The sequence below is a fragment of the Dromaius novaehollandiae genome, chromosome 5, assembly GCF_036370855.1.
Source record: "Dromaius novaehollandiae isolate bDroNov1 chromosome 5, bDroNov1.hap1, whole genome shotgun sequence".
Taxonomy (NCBI): Eukaryota; Metazoa; Chordata; class Aves; order Casuariiformes; family Dromaiidae; genus Dromaius; species Dromaius novaehollandiae.
The window spans coordinates 6,304,267-6,323,364 of NC_088102.1; the positions used below are offsets into that span (position 1 = coordinate 6,304,267).

A 19,098-nucleotide genomic window follows, 5' to 3' on the forward strand; every position below is an offset into this window, starting at 1 on the left:
CCCCCAGCGCAGGGCACAGCCCAGCCGTCCCCTCTCCAAAGGCCGGGCAGCGAGGAAGCCTTTCCATGGGAACGGCCCGCACAAACGGGTGCAGAAGGGCAGAGGAACTGAAAAGCAGGTAGACAGCATGCAATGAAAGCCATCAAGTAATTGCAAGCACCTCTAGCCAATCTCAGCAGGCCAGGCCAGGTTCGGTGTAAGAGCCGCTGTGCAGTCACCAGTGGAGGACGAGAGCTCTCCATCAAACATCATGTCTTGTTCTGTGCAACCTCTGGCAAATTAACATCCCCCCACCCCCCTTAGTGTCTCAGTTTCCTCTGCCAAATAGGAGTAATTCCTTCTCAAAATCTTGGCAAATTTCTTTATGAGGCATCTTTAAGGCTTGAGAAATAATTCTTATTTAGATACATAAGACTGGGAGAGACTTTTTTTGGCCATTAATTCCAGCCTTCTGCTAATTTCCAGCCTTAATTTATTCATGGCCTGTTCATACCCATTTGTCTGTGTGCCAACACACTGCTTCAGTTTAAATAACTATTCTTTCCTAGCATTTCCCTGTTCATCCTCCCAAGATGTGTCTGCAGCAGCAGCCAAGTCCCCATCTTGGCTAGCCTAAACAAGCCAAGCTCCGTCAGTCTCCTTTTGCAAGGTTAAGCTCCCCATCGCCATGGTCACCATAGTGTCCCTCCTGCATCTATCCCCAATTTAAATTCATCTTCCTTGCACACAGTTGCTCAAAACTGCACCTATATACCAAGGTAAGGGGGAGACTGAGAGTGGCTGTGGCGACAGGGGCAGTCTTTGCTCACGGGTTCAAGGTTCAATAGACCACAGAGCTTCGACAAATCCCCAGACAGGGAACCAAACAGATATATCCAGTCCAGTTCTTGAAGATATTCAGGCACCTCATTTTCATGCCAGGGATTTGGGCCAAAGCAACTGGCTCAGTGACGGAGACAAAGCCAAGGACTGAACCTGGTTTCCTCCATTTCCAGCTCATGAGACCCTTCATCCCCTGAAATGCTTTGAGTCCCTCAAGTCAGGTCACTCAGATCCACGCTCCAGCTGCTAGTGCACGCCTGCCACATTGCCCATCCCAGTCCAAACAGAAATCCACCCACAGTCTGGCCTTAATCCACTGAAGAATAGATACCTGGCCCTGTCACAAGTTGTGGGCAAAGGAGCATTTGTGCCATACATTTTTCTGGAAAAGAAAAAAAAAAACTTCATAACTTTTTTTTGGGGGTCTGAAGAGACTGACAAGACATCTGGAAGGAGGAAACAACTACAGCAGGACTGTATTGTATGCTGTGCCCTTGGGGCTGGCAAAGAGATGGTTAGATCTCCAGTTTGCAAACTGGTCCCTCCTGCACAATGCCCTCCCTAAAAGCTGGGAATCATTCTCATATGGGAAATCCCTGCCCAGCACGAAAAGGAAGGGATTGGAAATAAGGCCCGTTCCAGCCGAGGCGTGCATCTGCAGCTCTTGAAACTCAAACACTATCAAGCAGCACAGGGGCCACAGCAGCAGCTCCTGCAACTGGTATAGTCTGAAGTAGCCCTGAGACCTCTAACTTACACAGAAGCTGAATGAGGCACCACCACCTCCTTCCCAGACCCTCCACCAAACACAAATCAGTGAGACCTGCCTCATCCACCAAGAATTTCAAGGCACCTTTCCTCGAGTGCTGCTTTCACGGTCTCTCCCGTTGTGCACGCTCTACATGGAGGGAGCACGGGCTATGCAAACTGCCGGAAAAGCAGCGGGGCATCTCCAGTAAATAGACAGACTGCTCCTCTCGCTGGAAGTGACGAGCCACCAGGAGGGTACAGCATTCGGTAAATGCTGAGATGATCTTGGTTTGCCATGTGATCCGTACTGCAGCAGAGCTGCTGGCACAGCTGCTGTAATAACCAGAAGAAAATTCCCTCCAATGTTTCGGAATTGGTTTTCTCCTGTACAGACTTCTACGCTTTCAGGAGAGCAGGAGATTGAAATTGTCAAGCCTCAGATGATGGTTCAGCATGTGTAATCCCACTTCTATTAAGCAAAGTAATTAAGCAGGAACTTAACTTTAAACACATTGTCAAAGCCCAGTGGCTTAGAGCAAGTTCAGACTTAAGCAGACACTTAAGTTCATTGCTGACTTGAGGCTTTACTTGTCACATAAAACCACAAAACCTTGCTTGAGCTGTTCTAGTGAGTTAAGAAAACACAAGGCTTGTTGTATGGCATCTGTGCTAATGTGAGGACAAGTTCAGCATTTCTTCCCAGCTGCCAAGTGTTGCTATAACGGCTCTCCAGCACCCCAGGAGACACATCTGGTCACACAGCTGCACCAGAGAGGGGTGGCTACCCACCATTACGCCATGTGCCCAGGAACAGTTGGCAGTTCCATCATTGCACACGCACATGAGACAACATCCTCTGCTACTAGGAGCTCACGCAACCCCAGGTTTTCCAAGGCAGGTCTGAAGGGAGAGAAGCAGGAGAGCTTGAAGCAGCATGGGAAAACACACAGAGGGGTCGGTTTCAGAGTCTAACAAACCCTCCAGACCTAAATGAGAGAAACCAGGAGGGTGGAAAAAAGCTTTGCACAACGGAAGACAATCTATTCAAAAATGAAGAACCAGAAGGTGACAACCTATATGATAAGCCAGGAGAACAACCGCAGCCACAGCATTTTCAGTAGGGTTATTCTGCGCTTGTCTGGAGCAGAGAAAAGGGTGTTGCAAAAAAGCAAGTCTGTGATGGCAAGAGCCAGGACTAAACATACAACTTTGCTGATGGTGAAAAGAGCTACAAAGACAGAAACTGCTCCACTTGGGTGTGGACTTGGCAAAGCTGATGAAGATGAGAGATAAGAAACTTCGGCTAGAGCAGTTTTAATTCAGTGGAAGGCACAGAAAGGGTGTTAGGACATACTTGAAGGAGAGAAACTTAGTACTATGAAAGTAAAAAAGCTTTCAATACTGAGATGAAAAGACAGATGGGGTGGCAGTTGGACTGAGTCAAAGAAAAAAGAAAAAAATGCACATACTCTTAAGATTGGAAACACTAAAAGATGATTGTACTACCAGCAAAAAGCAAAAGAAGAATGAGAAGCAAGGGCAAAGGTTAGGAGAGGGAATATGGTTTCCCACAGTTTGCGTAGATAGGAAAGCTGGATCGGATCAAATGAAAATGCACAGATTGGAACATGAAGCCAAGCAGTCACAAACATGGAAGCACCATTGGCAACCCCAGATCAAAGACGAGAGCCTCTGTTCTACGCCAGCAGAAAACTGATGCTTACGGACAAATTACGAACTAACTTTGAGGAAATTCACTTGAAGAGAGACACAGGACCTCTTCCTTCGCTTGCAAGCCAGAGAGCTCATACATACTCTGCACATTTTAAATGCAGGAATTCAGGGACCAAGCCATACATCCAAAGACACAAGGTGACCGCAATCAGGAGGGCCCTCTCCATCTCAGGAGCAGGTGGGAAAAAAAACTTAAAACACCTTCTCTTGCTCCAATTCTTATTATGCAGGATATGTTTCCTGCAAGATATATGGATGCAAATACAGGATCAAAATGCACGTCTCTGTCTAATCAAATGGCTCATACAGAAATAAAGACACTATTTTCCATGTCTGTGACTCAAAATTAACAAAAGAATCAACATATGCACACTCCCAAGTCTGAAGCAGGTAGTACGCCCCAGTAGAAAAGATGGAGCAATGGTCTCTACAAAGTACTGCAGTCGTGTAATAACAGCTCTGTACACTACGGACCTTTGACATTAGATTTCCTGATCATTTAATCCTTAGCCTTCACACCCTTACACAACTCTTGCTGAACCAGGAAATACATGCTGATCCACTAAGGGAGGGATGTAAATCACCTCAGGCTCTTTTTGCCATTCCCCAGGTCCCCCGAGGTGAAGCTGAGGGTCAGAGCAGCAGCAGCCCCCCACTCCCAGCCTCCACCTTTCCTCGAAAAGGGAAATATTCTCCTTGTCCCCAGCTGGGCACAGCAGCCTGGGGACAAGGTGGAGCCTCAAAGAAGGTGGTGACCAGCAGCAGACTGTCGTCATCCAAACATCACCATGCAGTGCCCGGCCAGCTCCCTGATCAAATCCGAGGGATACCCAGGAAGCAGAAGAGCAGCAGAGAGCACAAGCCATCCTGGGGACAACAGCTCACCCGCAACTGCCCTTTTCCCCAGGCATCCTACAGTGCCAGGCACGGAGCAAGGTGACAGTGCAAGCAGATTGACTGCACAAGCAGATTAATTGCACAAGCTACAGGACTGGGCATGTGGCAGGGCAACGGCTCTTCTGCCACTGGGAGAGGGTAGGCACTGAGATACCAAGTACGTTAATAATTAGTTGAATGAACTTCCCACCTTGAGTGTTGACACTATGACAGATCCGTAGCTGTACAGCACAATTAGCTGAGAGAATAATTGTCAAAAGCACTTGAAAGTAACTCCACTCGAAAGCTGTACTTCAGCCTCGGCAAAGGAGCACAGTAACGTCTCCAAGCCAAGGTCTGCAGCAGTGATGAGCAACTCTCACTGCTTCAGTGCCAAGAGGCTCTATGTTCAAGACACCTGAAGGACGCCTGGTTTTCCCCCAGATAGAGTAGATCATCTTCTCTTTGAAAGTCATACCACACTAAGGCACCTTAAAACGCCCAGAAAACACAACGAGAATAAGTTAGTCACTTCCAATACTGCCAGCTGCAAGCCCTCCACGAATTACAGTGATGGTTCCAAAAACTATCAGACTGCTTTAAAAAGTGTTCATAGTTTAAAAGTAGTACATGCTTTTCATTTACCTAACAACATGTGAGGATGGGGATACCTCCGGGTTATGCAGTTCTAGTTTTTCTCTTTGAGCATGATGACCACGAAATTTACTTATTTTTTTAATCAACAAAACCCGAGATACTAATCCCAATTTTTTTTTCCTCAGCACCAGTCTTTAGCAAAGGTACAAAAGGCTCAGAGATTAGCAATAAAAGTGCAAGAGTCAGCACTTGTGAACACCTTGGCCTCTCCGGGCACGCTTTATCTAATTTCCAGCAGATGCAGTTTGTAGCATCCGTAGAACCTGGTCCTGGACTACAAGCAGCAACAGCAGCGTTTCTGCGCCTGGGCAGCCCTCTCCGATGCACCTGGGCAGAGCCGGCTGCAGCACCGACGCTGAATTCAGGACTGTGTTTTCACGGAGAGCGGGAGTCCTGCTGCAGACCGGAGAACTGCACTCTGCCACCAAAGCAAACTCGCGGCAAACTATCACGCCTATATCCTCATCCTCCTCTGGTGAATCGCCCCAGGGCTGCTGAAGAATCAGACACAGGATTCGGTCCCACCTAGCTCAGGCTTCAGTAATCCCTGGATTTTCATACATCCATTCCTCCAGATTGCTCTCAGCTCCTTCCTAACCCCTCTTCTGCCTAGGCACAAACCAACAGACTTCACTGAATGCCTGTAACACCTGCCATGCCATTAGCGCTACGAACAGCAGCTGAATAAAACCACCCTGCTTGGCTGCCTTTCAGCTGACCACTACACCAAGGAGATATATATATACACACATACATATATATATATATATATTTTTTTTTTTTTTAATGGCTTCACTGCATGGCTTTCCTCCCTTTCATAAAAAGCCTGCAGATATATTTGCCTGATGCTGGTGGTTTGGTCTCGGCTAATTCTGGCGTTAAAGCTGGAGAGCAGCAAGGTCTGTTAGCAAGCAGTTCACCTCCTTCGACTCCACGGAGAGCGGGAACGCGCAGGGGAAAATCCGCTCCTCCGTGCTCAGCTCCCCTAAGTTTTTTGCCTTTCCAGGACAGTTGCCTCCACTTCCCTCCTGCTTGCTAAGCGGAGGCACTTTGCAGCTTTTGCAAACCGCAAAATTACCATAAAACCCTACTGCATCCACGTCCGCGGTGCTGGAAATGAATCATGTCTTTCATTACACTAACTCGCGTCGTTACGTAGCTCCGCCGAGCACCGGGACATCTACAACCGCGCAGGAGCCCGCTGAGGTCCCCCCCGCCGCCAGAAACCCGCTGTTTCTAATTAAAAACTTCAAAAACCCGCGAGTTTGAGCGAGGACGAAGTGCTTTAATTTCAGCTGCTTGTTTAAATAAATAAATAAATACATGAAGTCTCCTACTAAATGGCACAGAGGAAAAAAATTCTCAGTAATTCGCTACGTTTCTGGAAAAAAAAAGAAATCTAAGTGGTTTTGCGAGGCAGATGGATAACCCCGGAGTTTGAGGCCAAAGCAGCACGGAAAGTTTCCCCGCGCGGCCCCGCCGCCCCCGCGGGACGCTCCCCGCGCGGCTCCGCGGCCCCTTCCCGCCCGCCAGCGGCGCCCAGCGCCCGGCCACGCCGCTGGCACCAACCGGCCGCCGCCGGCTCGAGCCGCCCCGCGGCGGGGGGCGGGGGGCGCCTGGCGCAGCCCCCCGGGGCGGCGGGGGTGGGGGGCGCCTTACTTTTCTGGCTGGAGTAGCCCGGGTAATATCCATAGTAGCCCGTGATCCGTAAGATCCTGTCCTCGATGGTGGCCACGCCGTTGGGTGCTGCCTTGCCATCCATAGAGGGCGGGAGCCGCGTCGTGCGGGACGCCGAGCCGAGCGGAGCCGAGGCGGCAGGAGGAGGAGGAGGAGGAAGGGGGGGAGGAAGGCGGAGCGGGCACGGCCGCCGCCGCCGCAGCTTGTGGTGCCGCCGGGGCGCTCGCGCCGACTCCGCCGCCTGGTGCAGGACGGGCTCCGCAGCGCGGCGGCGGCCCGCGCCCAGCCCGGCCTCCGCGGCCCCTTCCCCCCCCCGCCCTCCGCCGAGCCGGGCGGTGGCGCAGCCGTTGTGGAAAGGCCGGCGCGAGCCGCGACGGGGGTCGGCGGTTCGGTCGCCTTCAGCGGGGAGGGGAAGGGGGCCCCTGGGCCGCCGTGGTGGCCGCCCCCCGCCGCCGCCTCTCGGGGTGTCCCCGCAGGGCGAGGGGCCTGGGCTCGGGCGGCTTTGGGGCGTGCGGAAGAAACCGCGGTGTTGCTCTGCGCCCCTCGGGGAAACGCAGCCCCCCGGAGTGCTCCCCGGAGCCGGTTGGAGAGACCCGCGTCCTGGTTTGGGACCAGGAGCCTGGGGCAGGTCCCAACTTTGCGCAGCATCACCCCCATCTCTGCCTGGAGTTGTCCTCTGCGGGCTTCACCCCAGGCTGGAGAGCACCTTGGAAAGAAAAGGCCTGCAGGTCCCCCGAGCACACACCATCCCAGGGGGGCTGTTTTATGGGCAGTCGCAGGGGTTTACCCTGCTTTTCAAGACAGTCGGCCCTTCCCCAGTGTCTCTGCACTTAATACTGGTGCAACAGACGACCTGAAATGCTACCTGCAAGCTGTGGAAAGCACCGTGTCCGCAAAGAGTCCTCAAGCTTTCCCTCTTCTCGCTGATTTATCTTGCTCAACATTAAGCGTGGGTTGATTTCCATCAAGTGCTGGGGTGCTGTGGTAGAAGCAGTATGAGTTACGCGTGGCAAAAGCAGGGCTAAGGGACACGCGCGTGCTCCTAGCACGAGCCCAGATCATCAGCTCTGTTCCCTGAAGGCTTGCACACAGATGTCAAAAAGAGAACGGAGACCAAATTTGACCTCCAAGGATGCTGAGCGGAAGGACGGTTTCTCCACCGTTTGTTGTACGTGTCTTTCTAGAGAGGCCTGCAACTATTTCTGTGTGCTATTTGGAGGCACACCACACCGAAGCGGGAGAGCGGGTATCGCCCTCTGCCCACTAAGAGCAGGAGGTCCCATAGGCAGGTCATACAGCTGATGTCCTCTAGCTAAGGTTTGTCCACAGGAGATCTTCACGATCTCTGCCTGCATTTGAAAAAAAGAAATGAAAAATTCACCATTTGGCTTTGCGACTCATTCCAAAGGTTAATTCTCTCATTGATTAAAAAAAAAAAAAATAGAAAAAAAAAAGCTTTGAATTATTTGACTTTTTAGCTACTGCTCCTTGTCATGCCATTCTCTGCAAGACTGAAAAGACCATTAGTAACCACCCTTTTTCCTCCGAGACTTATCTAGTAATCAACTCACTTTCTCCAGCCTTTCCATTATTCTGTGGCTCTTTTGTGTACCGTCTCTTCACCATATTCCTTTTCTGTCCAGCCATTTCCATTAACTGGTGTATGGGGAACCTGGTCAAGCCATTTCATATCTATTGCTTCCCCCTTTGTTCGCATTAATTCTTCTCCCTTCCTTGCCTGGCCAAATAAGCTGATAGCATGAAACAGCCTTTTATGAGCACAAACAGATAATAGAGGTATTAAAAATAGTCATTGCATAGGGAGTCATTAGTTGGTTAGTGTTCATATAGTGCTTTGAAGACCAATGTTTTCCTGTGTAGGAAAGCAGATAAAATAAATGCATTTAAGATACTAAATACTCTTTTGAACTTGATTACTTGTCCCCTGCTGCACTGCTAGGTGAAACTAAGGATAATTACAAATTAGTGATAAATCAACCACTTATCACTCAGAAATTTAATACATAGCCAGGTTCCCAGTTCTTTCACTCCCTTTTAGGTTGCTGTTTGTCCAACAAAAGCTTAGATTCCTGCATGGCAAATTGAAGCCTACTGACAACAGACTTATTCCTTGCACTGCTTATTTGTAGTTTGTCATACGTAGCCTACACCGATCCAGGATTTCACAGACCATGGGACAGAAACAGCTGAGAGCTAGACAATGTATTAGTTAGCCTTGAAAGGTGCTGAATCAATAGGAGCTGGTGAGGCTCTAACCCCTTCTGCAAGATTAAAATTCTCTGTCCTAGTTAGGAAAACACAGTTTGAGCAAAAATCACTCGCCTAGTGTGTTGTGTGGAATCTCTGAATAAACCACAAGTCCCCCCCTTCCCTATTTCATCTCCAGTGGGAGTTGGTGTCATGAGAATGTTACCAGCATTGATCTCAGCTTCAAAGTCAAATTTCAGGACTTGGAAGTGCTACTTTGCAGAGAAGGAAAAAAGTGATTGGTTCATTTGAAGGTTAAACCAATATACCCAGAAACAACTGAGCTTCAGATTGTTTCCAAACACCTTAGTTTTGGCTTAATATTTCATCTCCTCTCTTCCTTTTATCCGTAGTCTTTCAAGGGCATGCTGTGCATGTTTAAACATCACTCGATAATATAAGCAAAGCTATTCTTGAAATTGCTCCTGACTATGGTTCCCTTCCAACCTCACTGTATGCAGTGGATACACAGTGGTGCCCTCTGTGTCTTTGAAAGCTTATAATAAATTGCAGCTTCATATTGTTTCTGAATTCTTAGTATGCTGACATTTTTTTTTAAGAAAAATCAAGCAGATTGCTTTTGCTGCAATTAGGTCTTTTTGAAAGCTGTGGTGAAAGGAATGCTGTGAAAGCCTAGCTGAGTAAGATGTATGAATGAACTACCATTTATTATTAAGAAACAGGCACTTACATGATTAGGGGCACATGGGGACTTACTTGTTTCATCTTTTCAAGTTAACAGGCCCATCAAAGTTGCTAGCTGCATAAATATGCTAAAGTGATTTTGTGGAAAGATTTGTATTTTCACCACTCCATGACTAAAAACCAAGAGTTGATCCAGAAAGGAACTTAAAAACAGAAGTTTAACTTCAAGCTTGTTTTCCACACAGGTTGAATTATCCCCAGCCTGTAAAATGAAAATCTTTCTCTAGAGAAAGAGACTTTATCGTCAATGGCCACAGAATTTGAATAGTCTTTCAAAAAACATATTAAACTCCAGGCCATATGTTTACAAAAATAACCTCTCAAGTGAGAGAACAATGTAATGTCTCCTGATCATGTTGCTGATTCTGCAGACAGACAGTCCCAGTGTCTTTTTTGCTGCTCACAGCTTTCCCAGACAGCCTCAAATAGAAAGGAACAAGAGTCTGGGAATATTACACAGCTGCTTTTCAAATCCCACTGGATGGTACTAGAACTGTAAAGAAGCACAACGCAGTGAGCATCCTCACATGAGGAGCATTTGAAGCAGCTCTTCCTTATCTGCCTGTTTCCTGACCACACAGGTTCTGCTTCTTTCTCCAGTCCATGAGACAAGAAGCATCATTCCCTCCATTTCGGATCCTTGTTTATGTTGCAAGAACCCTAAAGACCCAACCATGATCAAAGCTCATCAAGGTCCCATTGGGCAAATGGCTCAAAGAGTCTGCAGAAAGGCAAGGGACAAGAGGGGTAGCAAAAATATGAAAGGTTGAAGTGACTGCCTGAGATCATAAAGCAGATAAACAGCAAATTTCGAGGATTAAAACCCAGTTCTCCTGTTTCCCAAGTCATTTCCCATCCTTTTCCTTCACTGCTTTTCACCTCTCCAGGAACATACGCCATCCACCTGAGGTAACCGAAAGGGGTGATTTCTATCCATGCGCAGACATTACTTCTGATGCTACTGTCTCATGTGTTGGAGGAGGTTCTGACCTAAGTTGTTATCATTACCGGACTATAAAAAAAACCAGGGAGCTTTTGTTTATCGGTGACTGTTACTTTCTGAATGCAATTTAACTACAAACCTGTGAATATCTGAAAAAAAAATCACAACAGAGCAAGGAATGTTTAAAGCAAAATGACTTTTTTAAATGAAAACTTAGCTTAATTTGGAACAGTTGACTTATAACTTTTTCATTCCAACCTTCTCTTGGTTTTAAATAGAATGTATCACTTTAAATTAGACTGCAACTTAACAAGAACCTTTTAAAAATCCTGACAAATAGGAGTATTATCTATATCATTTGCATAAAATTATTTTGCATGTTATAGGCCCAGTTCTCCTCACAGAGGAGTCCATGAAGTTGTGAAGGTGTAAAACCAGCATAAATGTGAAGAAACTGGACCCACAGACAGGGTAAAGAAAGTCTGTAGTATTAAAAGGTTCTTTAATTGTCCTATTAAGTAGTAGCCATGAAAGTTGCCCGAGCAATTCAGTTCTCTCTCACTCTGTCTCACACACACAACAGATGAAAAATGAACTAATCTCTCCATTGACATCAAGGATAAAAAGGACTCATTGACAATATCAGACCATTTAGCATGAAGATGCTTGAAACTGACAGCTTGGTTTTAAGAGCTTTTCCCCCTCTGTTTGAAAACTGGGGAGATTCCAGCTTGGAACAAAATTTGAAGTCAAGTTCCAAGATCTTTCAGAGCATCACCAAATATTAAAAGGTTTTGGTTTGCCATAAGCTAAGCAAGTTTTTTAATGTCAGTTGGTTTCATTGAAAGGAGGCAGAACAAGAAACAATCAACTCTTTGTGGAATTAAGACACAAAGATGATATTAAGGATGGAAGAGAAGGCTGCCAGAAAAAAAAAGAAAAGAAAAGAAAACACAGAGAAGGAAAAGTTGAAGAAGAAGAAAGCAAAATGGGGATGAGGAGGCAAGAAAAGAATAGAAAGAAACAGAAATTTTGAAAAAGGAGGAGGTCAGAAAAAGAGACATCTCCATGCAGACACTGACCCTTTTTCAATTCTTCACAGCCAAGGCACAACTCAGATTGCAGGAAAACGATGGTTTGAAGTTCTTTCAGGTGTGGGGTCACTATAAGCAGCATAGAGCAGCCCTAATTTATGCCAGCTGCAAACACTCAGATTGTCTTGCGAGAACTCCTGTGGCTGTAACTTAAATAACGGACAGCCCAGGTACCAGAGTCTAGTGCACTGCTGGTAGGGGCTGCAGGAAAGAGGATTAGCTCTCCCTAAAGGGGCAGCTCCCTCCTATTCGTGAGGCCATGCATGAGCTGGAGATTAGCACTGAGCATAAGCATGCTGGATCAGAGCTTGTGGGTCAGCATGTCCAGCCCTCTGCAATTTTAGGCAATCGTGGAATACATGCACCAGAAGACTCCTCAGTGTATCTGTGCCATATGCATGCCACAGGCCACAGAAAACTTCCTATTGCTATAAAACCCTCCAGTTAAAGATCATAAGTTACCACTACCAAGGGCAGAAAGGGAGAGCGAGAGAAATCAAGGGTACTGCTAAAGCCCCAAGTTCCTGCAGTCCATCCTGCAGGAAACAGAGGAAATAGACCACACTCTATGCTAGAAAAGACAGCAACAAAAATTGATAGTGGTCTCTGACAATCTGAGCTAGAAAGAAATGCCTTCCCAATCCCAAACTTGGCTGTGACTTTCACTCTTGGGAACGGTGCAGCTTCCATCCAGCCCTTAGAGATCACCAGCACTCTCCGAGCCTGTAGCAGGACGCGGGGTCAGAGGAGATGGTCCAAGTGCTGAATACTGGGCCCATTCCGTGGCCAGCATCTGAAGAAGTGGCTAATGCACATTTTTCTTCTTACTGTGCATCTGTAGTACAGACAGCAGTGCAGCTTTAAACTGTCCCCATGCTGCAAAGCACTTTGTTGAATATACGCATGCTCTGATCCGCTTAGGGCACTATGAGACAAGAGGGTAGCATTATTAGCATTTGCCCCCAAGATGTATGAAAAAGCTCCCAGCTCTGTGCATTTTTTCTCTCTAAAGCTAACAAGAAAGGAGCTTTCAGGGCATTCATTTTTATTTCCAAATAGCTAAGGGAGGTAGTTACTTCACGGAGCCCATGCGCTCAATCATTTCCTGGAAGCATTTGTTTAGCAATAATGCTGCCAATTTATTGATGTGCGTTTCAAAGAGAGGGGAGAGCCAGAGCCTCTGTCCAAATTGCAACTTATTGTTGGAGGTATTTTTTCCCCAAAAGTCTTTCAAGTCACCTCTGCTCATTCTCAATGACAAAAAAGAATAATGGTTACCAAACTCCATGCAAATGCAAATAGCATATAGATATTGTGTTCTACAAGATGGGAAATGGGCTGAGCTGCCAAGAAAGGAGCCGATTGTGCAAGGTACTGATCATGTCTTTCATCTTCCTTCGTTGGTGGCTATAGAGCTGGGCTGATTTACACCAGCTGATGGACTGGTTTATGCTCATTGCTATACTTTTTCAATTCCCACTGGCTTTAGTAGGGACTGAGAATAGTCAGTGCCTCTCATGAATGTCCAGAACTAGGTTTTTTGTTTTCAATAGAGCTATAAATATTTGGACCAGGAGAGGATCTTTACTGGAAGCAGTAAGAACTGAGATAGAGAGACCAGCTTGACTTTCATATTCGAGACTGACTGCAATGGTATGGATTAGTAAAGGAAATAGTTATTTGTAAAGACAATCAGGTACTTTTTGGAACAAATCTATGATGCTGTTTCCAAAGAGCCACTTTTTTACCTGTCCCTCCCATTAAAACCAGGACTTGATCCCTGAACAATTTTCAGCATATGGGAGGCTTGGAGGAATTTGGGTGATTCAGAAATCACAGAGTTTTTGTACTTGGAAATGAACTGTGAAGAGGCTCACACTGATTTATAGAGCACTTGGTAAGATTTGCAGCACTTCTCCTTGTCCCTGGAACTGGTGGTTAGTGTCACTGGAAAGTGAACACATTCACATGGAAGTGAATGGAACATGCCGGTGACACATGGAACTGGCTGGTGAGCGAGATGATATTGAACTTATGATTCAGTGTCAGAAATCTGCAATATTCAACAGTTTTACAAATCAGCTCTATCCCAGATGATAAAGTCCTGGCTCTTTCAATACGTCTGCACCTATGAAGTTTCCCAGATGGTGTTTTGAAGAGTTCATGAAAAGCAACCTAAAAATCTCTACTACCTCCTGGTGGCAGAGTTTTGCTCTCTGTATGCACAGAGAACATTCTGATCAAATGAGACCTGATCATTTTACATCACTGTAAAGATTTTGGTGGCTTCAGAACATCACTGTAACTCCTCAAAACTCCTAGAGATACACAGTGTTTTACATAAACAGCAACTGTCCAGTCTATCCCCAGCTCTTCCTCCCTTCCCACACTTCTCCCTGCTTATGTGAAATTGATTCCTTTAACTGCTCCTAAGTTTGGCCAGTTAAGCCAAAAAGAAAGATCTCCTCTACCTCATTCCTTTGGATGTACCCTGTGTTTTTGGGGAACGTGATCTCCTCTCCAGACTCACTCCCAAAGGCATGGAGATAAGCAAGCAAAGCGACCTAGCCCTCGTGATAAAGTACTTCACAAGGGCTGCAGAAAAAAAGAGCTTGGGAGCCTCCACTCTGTGCTCAAGTGGATATGGTGATGGCCTGTTCCTACGGGCAGGAGGACCTGGGAGACCAATTAGGCAACCTGAGCATGAAAAAAATAAAAGGTACTTTTCTGTTAATTAAGTAGCAGTCATCTGGGAGAGAACAGGTACCATCAGAACTGAGGGCTTTTACCTCCCTCCCAGGCAATTTTCAGTCCTGTCCCCTGGGCTTCACAGGTGCTTTAGCTCAACACCCTATAGAGGGACACATCCTTAGCCCCTTCTGATGGTCTAGACTGTACCTCGTGCCTAAAGAAAGGAGTTGCTTTCCTGAACATCCCCTCTCAGGAATGAGCAGTTGGGATAACATAGCTGCACGTGCCCTAGGACTCTGCAGCCACGGCTTTCAGAGAAGAGCTTGCAGCTACTCCTGAAGGACCCATGCATGCCCACTCTCCCATCGTGCAGATGGCCACTATCACTCCAGAAGGCATAGTCTCTTTCTTAACAAAGCAAACTCAATGCAGTGACCTGCATCATCTGGTGTCATCTGAGATGCCCTAGAATGTCTGAGAAACCTGTGGAGAGCCAGTAGGTACGACAGAGGATCTGAGGACACTGTACCTTTCTGGACTGGCAGCTAGAGACCGTGCAGGGTATCACAGCACATCCCAAATGGCTCTGGAGGTCTGTGTGAATCAAGCCCTCAGTGTCACCATCACATAACTGATCTCTGTGCAACTCAATTTGGAAAACAGTCATCCTGCTGCTTCTAAAGGCAGGGATATTTCATCCTGAGTCATGTATATGTCCAGAAGGCCCCAGAGCAAGGTGTTGCAATCTCCCAAGTCTGACAGATCTGCTGATTGCATCCTTTGAATTATCTGAATTGGACCTCGGAGGATGTGAGGCAGCACAACTCAACAGAGGCCAGCAGCAAGCAGTCAGATTAGCTGAGTAAGTGTGTGTGTGCATGTGTGTGTGTGCCTGTGTGTGTCCCCCTCGAAAACATGCTGACCAGTCAGAAAGATAAATTGTGTGGCGAAAGCAGGGAGCCCCCATCTTTCACCACACCATCAGCTGAGCTCTGTTTTCCCCACTAGCCTCAGGGGGCTGCATACATCACCCTGTGGAGGGGTACAACTGCAAGCTGATCACTTTTGCTGTGGGGAATGAGGTTTTTATGGTGTGAACTGTCTATGAGGGTAAGGCTGATTTTTTTCCTTTGCTTTCCATCTGTTTACCACGCTGGGCTAAGTCGAGCAGATTACAATTAGTCTTTGCTGCCCAGCCTCAGCACACTGACTTTGTCATATTGCCAAGCAGAGTTGACATCCCGACCCCTTTCCAGAAAGACCTCATAAATTTAGATGCCCTGGCATTTCTCCAGTCAGGTTGGTCATGTTTTGCACCTTTACTGTGAGCCAGATCTGGCTAAGCTCCAGGCACCCGCCTCTCCAGGCTCGACCCTGCCAGGTTTGCAGCCCAGCTCTGTGACCGCTCTTCTGCCCCATGAGCTGACGTGGAGGACTGGTGATCTGCAAATAATGCTGCACGTGTAGTCCTGGCAGCAGCGCTGCATTGCACCCAAAGAGGATGCCGAAAGAGCCCAGCTGCCTTCCCCCAGTAAACAACCAGCTCAACTCAGCCTTCTTGCCCATGTCTCACGTCATGGTGTAGCCGCATTACCCGAGTATTCAGTCATGCTTCTGCCGTGTGCCCCAAACTTGGGATCTCTTCTGACAGGAGATAAAAAAAATGGAAGGGTCTGTCCAATAGCCTATGAATGCTGTGCATTTTTGCATAATATTTGCCGCAGTGCACATTTTGACAGACATTAATTCTCTACCTTTGCAGCCAATTCATAGCTGTGGGAGAAAACTTAATAAGCTAACACTTTCTCTGAAGGATCACTGGGTGAAGTCTGTTTTTTAACATCTAGCTTCTCTCTGGAAACTGTTTGAATTATACACATATATAAGAAAAAGAAAATTGGTGTCCCGCTCCCTCTGCTGGTGCAATCTTCAGCCATTACTTTATACCAAATACAAAGCTGTCTAAGTGCTGCTTTCCAGCACTTAACCTGGCTGTGCTGTTTGGAAATGTATCACTGTGTCCAAGGAAAAAGCTGAGGGGGGACAGATGATCTCTTTTGCAAACAGTTTTCTAATTAAATCCAGGGCATCCCAGATGGCATTGCATGTTTTACAGCTAGCTTTGAACTTTCTGCTCCTCCTCTTCTATTTTAAGATTTATCTCTGTGTCCGTGGAGAAAGCTCCTGCTACCCAAACTTTTCTGCTGGTATTTTTTGCTGGCTCTATAAGCATTTCAAAATTCACAGGTATCATCATATCTCTTCCTTCAAGATCATCTAACCTGCTGCTTGTTCCTTTTAGTGCTCCAGCCACTAGAGGTAGGATCCCAGTTTAAATGTGTCTCATCCTCCCTTTCTCAATGATGTTGTATTTTAGAGCTTTCCAGACTGCTACCAGGCACTGGGCAATGCTTTCAGTCTGATATTCCTATCTATAGCAAGGCCTCTTAGGCAATGTTGGTAGAACACTACACATCTGCTGAAAATGAGGTAGAAAATGGGGTAGAAAATGAGGTAGATGATTGCCTGTTACCAGTAAGCACAGGCAGGAATGTGTCTTCCAGTGCTCTGGATAAGTTCTGCCATTACCAATAAATTCAGTAGTGACCTGACTGAGGTGTGCATCTACAGATATTTCAGTGCCAAAGGAAATCCCAGTCCTCAAGAACCCCAGGGATCAGAAAACCACTGAAAGCTGGACCTGAAAAGGCACCTCAAGAGATCATGGTAGCCAAGCTCTCCTCCCAGGACAGGATAATCAGTTCTTCCATAATCACTCTGTACCTTAAAGGACTCCCAAGATGGAGAGCCCATGCATCCCCAAAGTACCAGAGAATCAGTCCTAGATGCTATATTGTTAAAAAAATCCTTTTCTTCCCCCATCTTTATCACAATATTCAATTCTAATGCTAGTTAGCTCAGTTTTATTATGCAAGATACAATCAAATGTGAAACACAGGGCCAGACAGAAAATGGCAACATGGTTCTTCTTTTAACAGTCCTTCATACTGCATCAGTGTCATCTAAATACAGTCTTTGATGTCTACATAATCAGGATCTGGGCTGTAAAACCAACAGCACTCATCAAATATCAACACAGACCAACATATTCTGCAGCCAGAACAAGCTATTATATTGAAATACTGACCTGGATAACATTAAAAATATTTGCTATTCATCACATAAATTATTAAAACTTTCATCAGGAACAGAGCCAGTGGTTAATGTCTCTAGCTAAATAAATTCTTTTCAATTATAGCACTTTTTTCTGTTTTCCAAAGGACTAGAACTTGCCAGTGAACAGTGTTCTTAGTGTCTGGTGGTGATTAATTTTCTGCTGCTCTCTCTCACACTGTTTGAGCCTTTATGAGAAGCCAGTATTTTTCTTTACCCCAGAAGAAGAAATGCTTGAATCATATCAAGTGCTGCTGGAAACATCAGTGTTCAATGGCAAAAATGGTATTTAGTATGGCACTAATATCTACTTGAAAGAGTTGAGAAGGATCAGATTAGAGATCATTTAGGCAAATCCACAAATCCATGGGCCCCGATGGGATGCACCCACGAGTGCTGAGGGAGCTGGCAGATGTTATTGCTAGACCACTCTCCATCATCTTTGAAAGGTCATGGAGAACAGAAGAGGTGCTTGAGGACCAGAAGAAAGCCAGTGTCACTCTAGTCTTCAAAGAGGGCAAGAAGGAGGACCCAGGAAACTACAGGCCAGTCAGCCTCACCTCCATCCCTGGGAAGGTGTTGCAACAGCTCATCCTGGATGTCATCTCTAAGCATGTGGAGGAAAAGAAGGTGATCAGGAGTAGTCAGCATGGATTCACCAAGGGGAAATCATGTTTAACTAATCTGATTGCCCTCTATGATGGAATGACTGGCTGGGTAGATGAGGGGAGAGCAGTGGATGTTGTCTACCTTGACGTCAGCAGGGCTTTCAACACTGTCTCCCATAACACCCTCATAGATAAGCTCAGGAATTGTGGGTTAGATGAGTGGACAGTGAGGTGGACTGAGAACTGGCTGAATGGCAGAGCTCAGAGGGTTGTGATCAGCAGCGCGGTCTACTTGCAGGCCTGCAGCTAGTGGGGTTCCCCAGGGGTCAGTCCTGGGTCCGGTCTTGTTCAACTTACTCATCAGTGACCTGGATGAAGGGACGGAGGGCACCCTCTACATGCTGTGAGTGCTGCAGAGCACCTGCTGTATAGAGGAAATCTTCTTTTATGGTAGCCCAGTGGTATTAGACATAAGTCACTCTACAGGGCAGGAAACCTTCAACTGCATAACCAGCACGGTGCTGGGTTTCTCTTTGAAGCGTAACATGGAGCTGACACATTTGTTAGCATAATCTCCAAAAGAAATAAGCTTACTAATCCCAGGGCTGTGAGTATTACACTATTGAAATTTAGAGCAGTAATAACTATTTCCTGGCATTCTGTGTGAAGGATAAGGCCTTCTAGCCATTTTCCTTTGTTCGTAATAAATTACCTCCCTGCTAGCTATCTGATTACTGTAGAAGTCAAAGGTTTCCATTTCGAGGAGATGTCGTGTATCTGAAATTTGTGTTGCTACCTCTCAATTTATTACCTTGAGAACAGTCCATTAATGTTAAGGTAGTGAAGTCAAGCACTAAAAAGTTAGGAAATGCCAGACTGAAGGTTGTCTGTGCCGGCAGGGCTGTGCCGAATACTTTCAGATAGAAAATCATGTTCCAGACCCAAACTGGTTGTGAAAAAATGCTTCTGCCAAGCCTTGTTTCTCTGTACTGCTGCACCACTTCTGGAAGCTGTATTGTCCATGCCCAGTTCAGAGGGTGGCTCTTCCTCCTCATCTTCTCCATACCTTGGGCTTGGGCTCAGAGCTATGCCCTTCTTT

General features: G+C 46.4%; 1 protein-coding gene across 2 annotated transcripts in view; it reads right to left on the reverse strand.

Annotated features, from left to right (window-relative positions):
* Window positions 1-6,667, reverse strand: part of SLC35F4 (solute carrier family 35 member F4) — a 122,733-nt gene extending 116,066 nt beyond the window's left edge. The window contains exon 1 of one of the 2 annotated variants that reach the window (XM_026099991.2): window positions 6,499-6,667. In XM_026099991.2, the coding sequence (XP_025955776.1) occupies window positions 6,499-6,601 (103 nt within the window). In that variant the 5' untranslated portion in view covers window positions 6,602-6,667. The remainder of the gene's footprint in view (window positions 1-6,498) is intronic. The other variant, XM_064511891.1, reaches the window with a different exon arrangement.
* Between the last annotated feature and the right edge of the window lie 12,431 nt (window positions 6,668-19,098).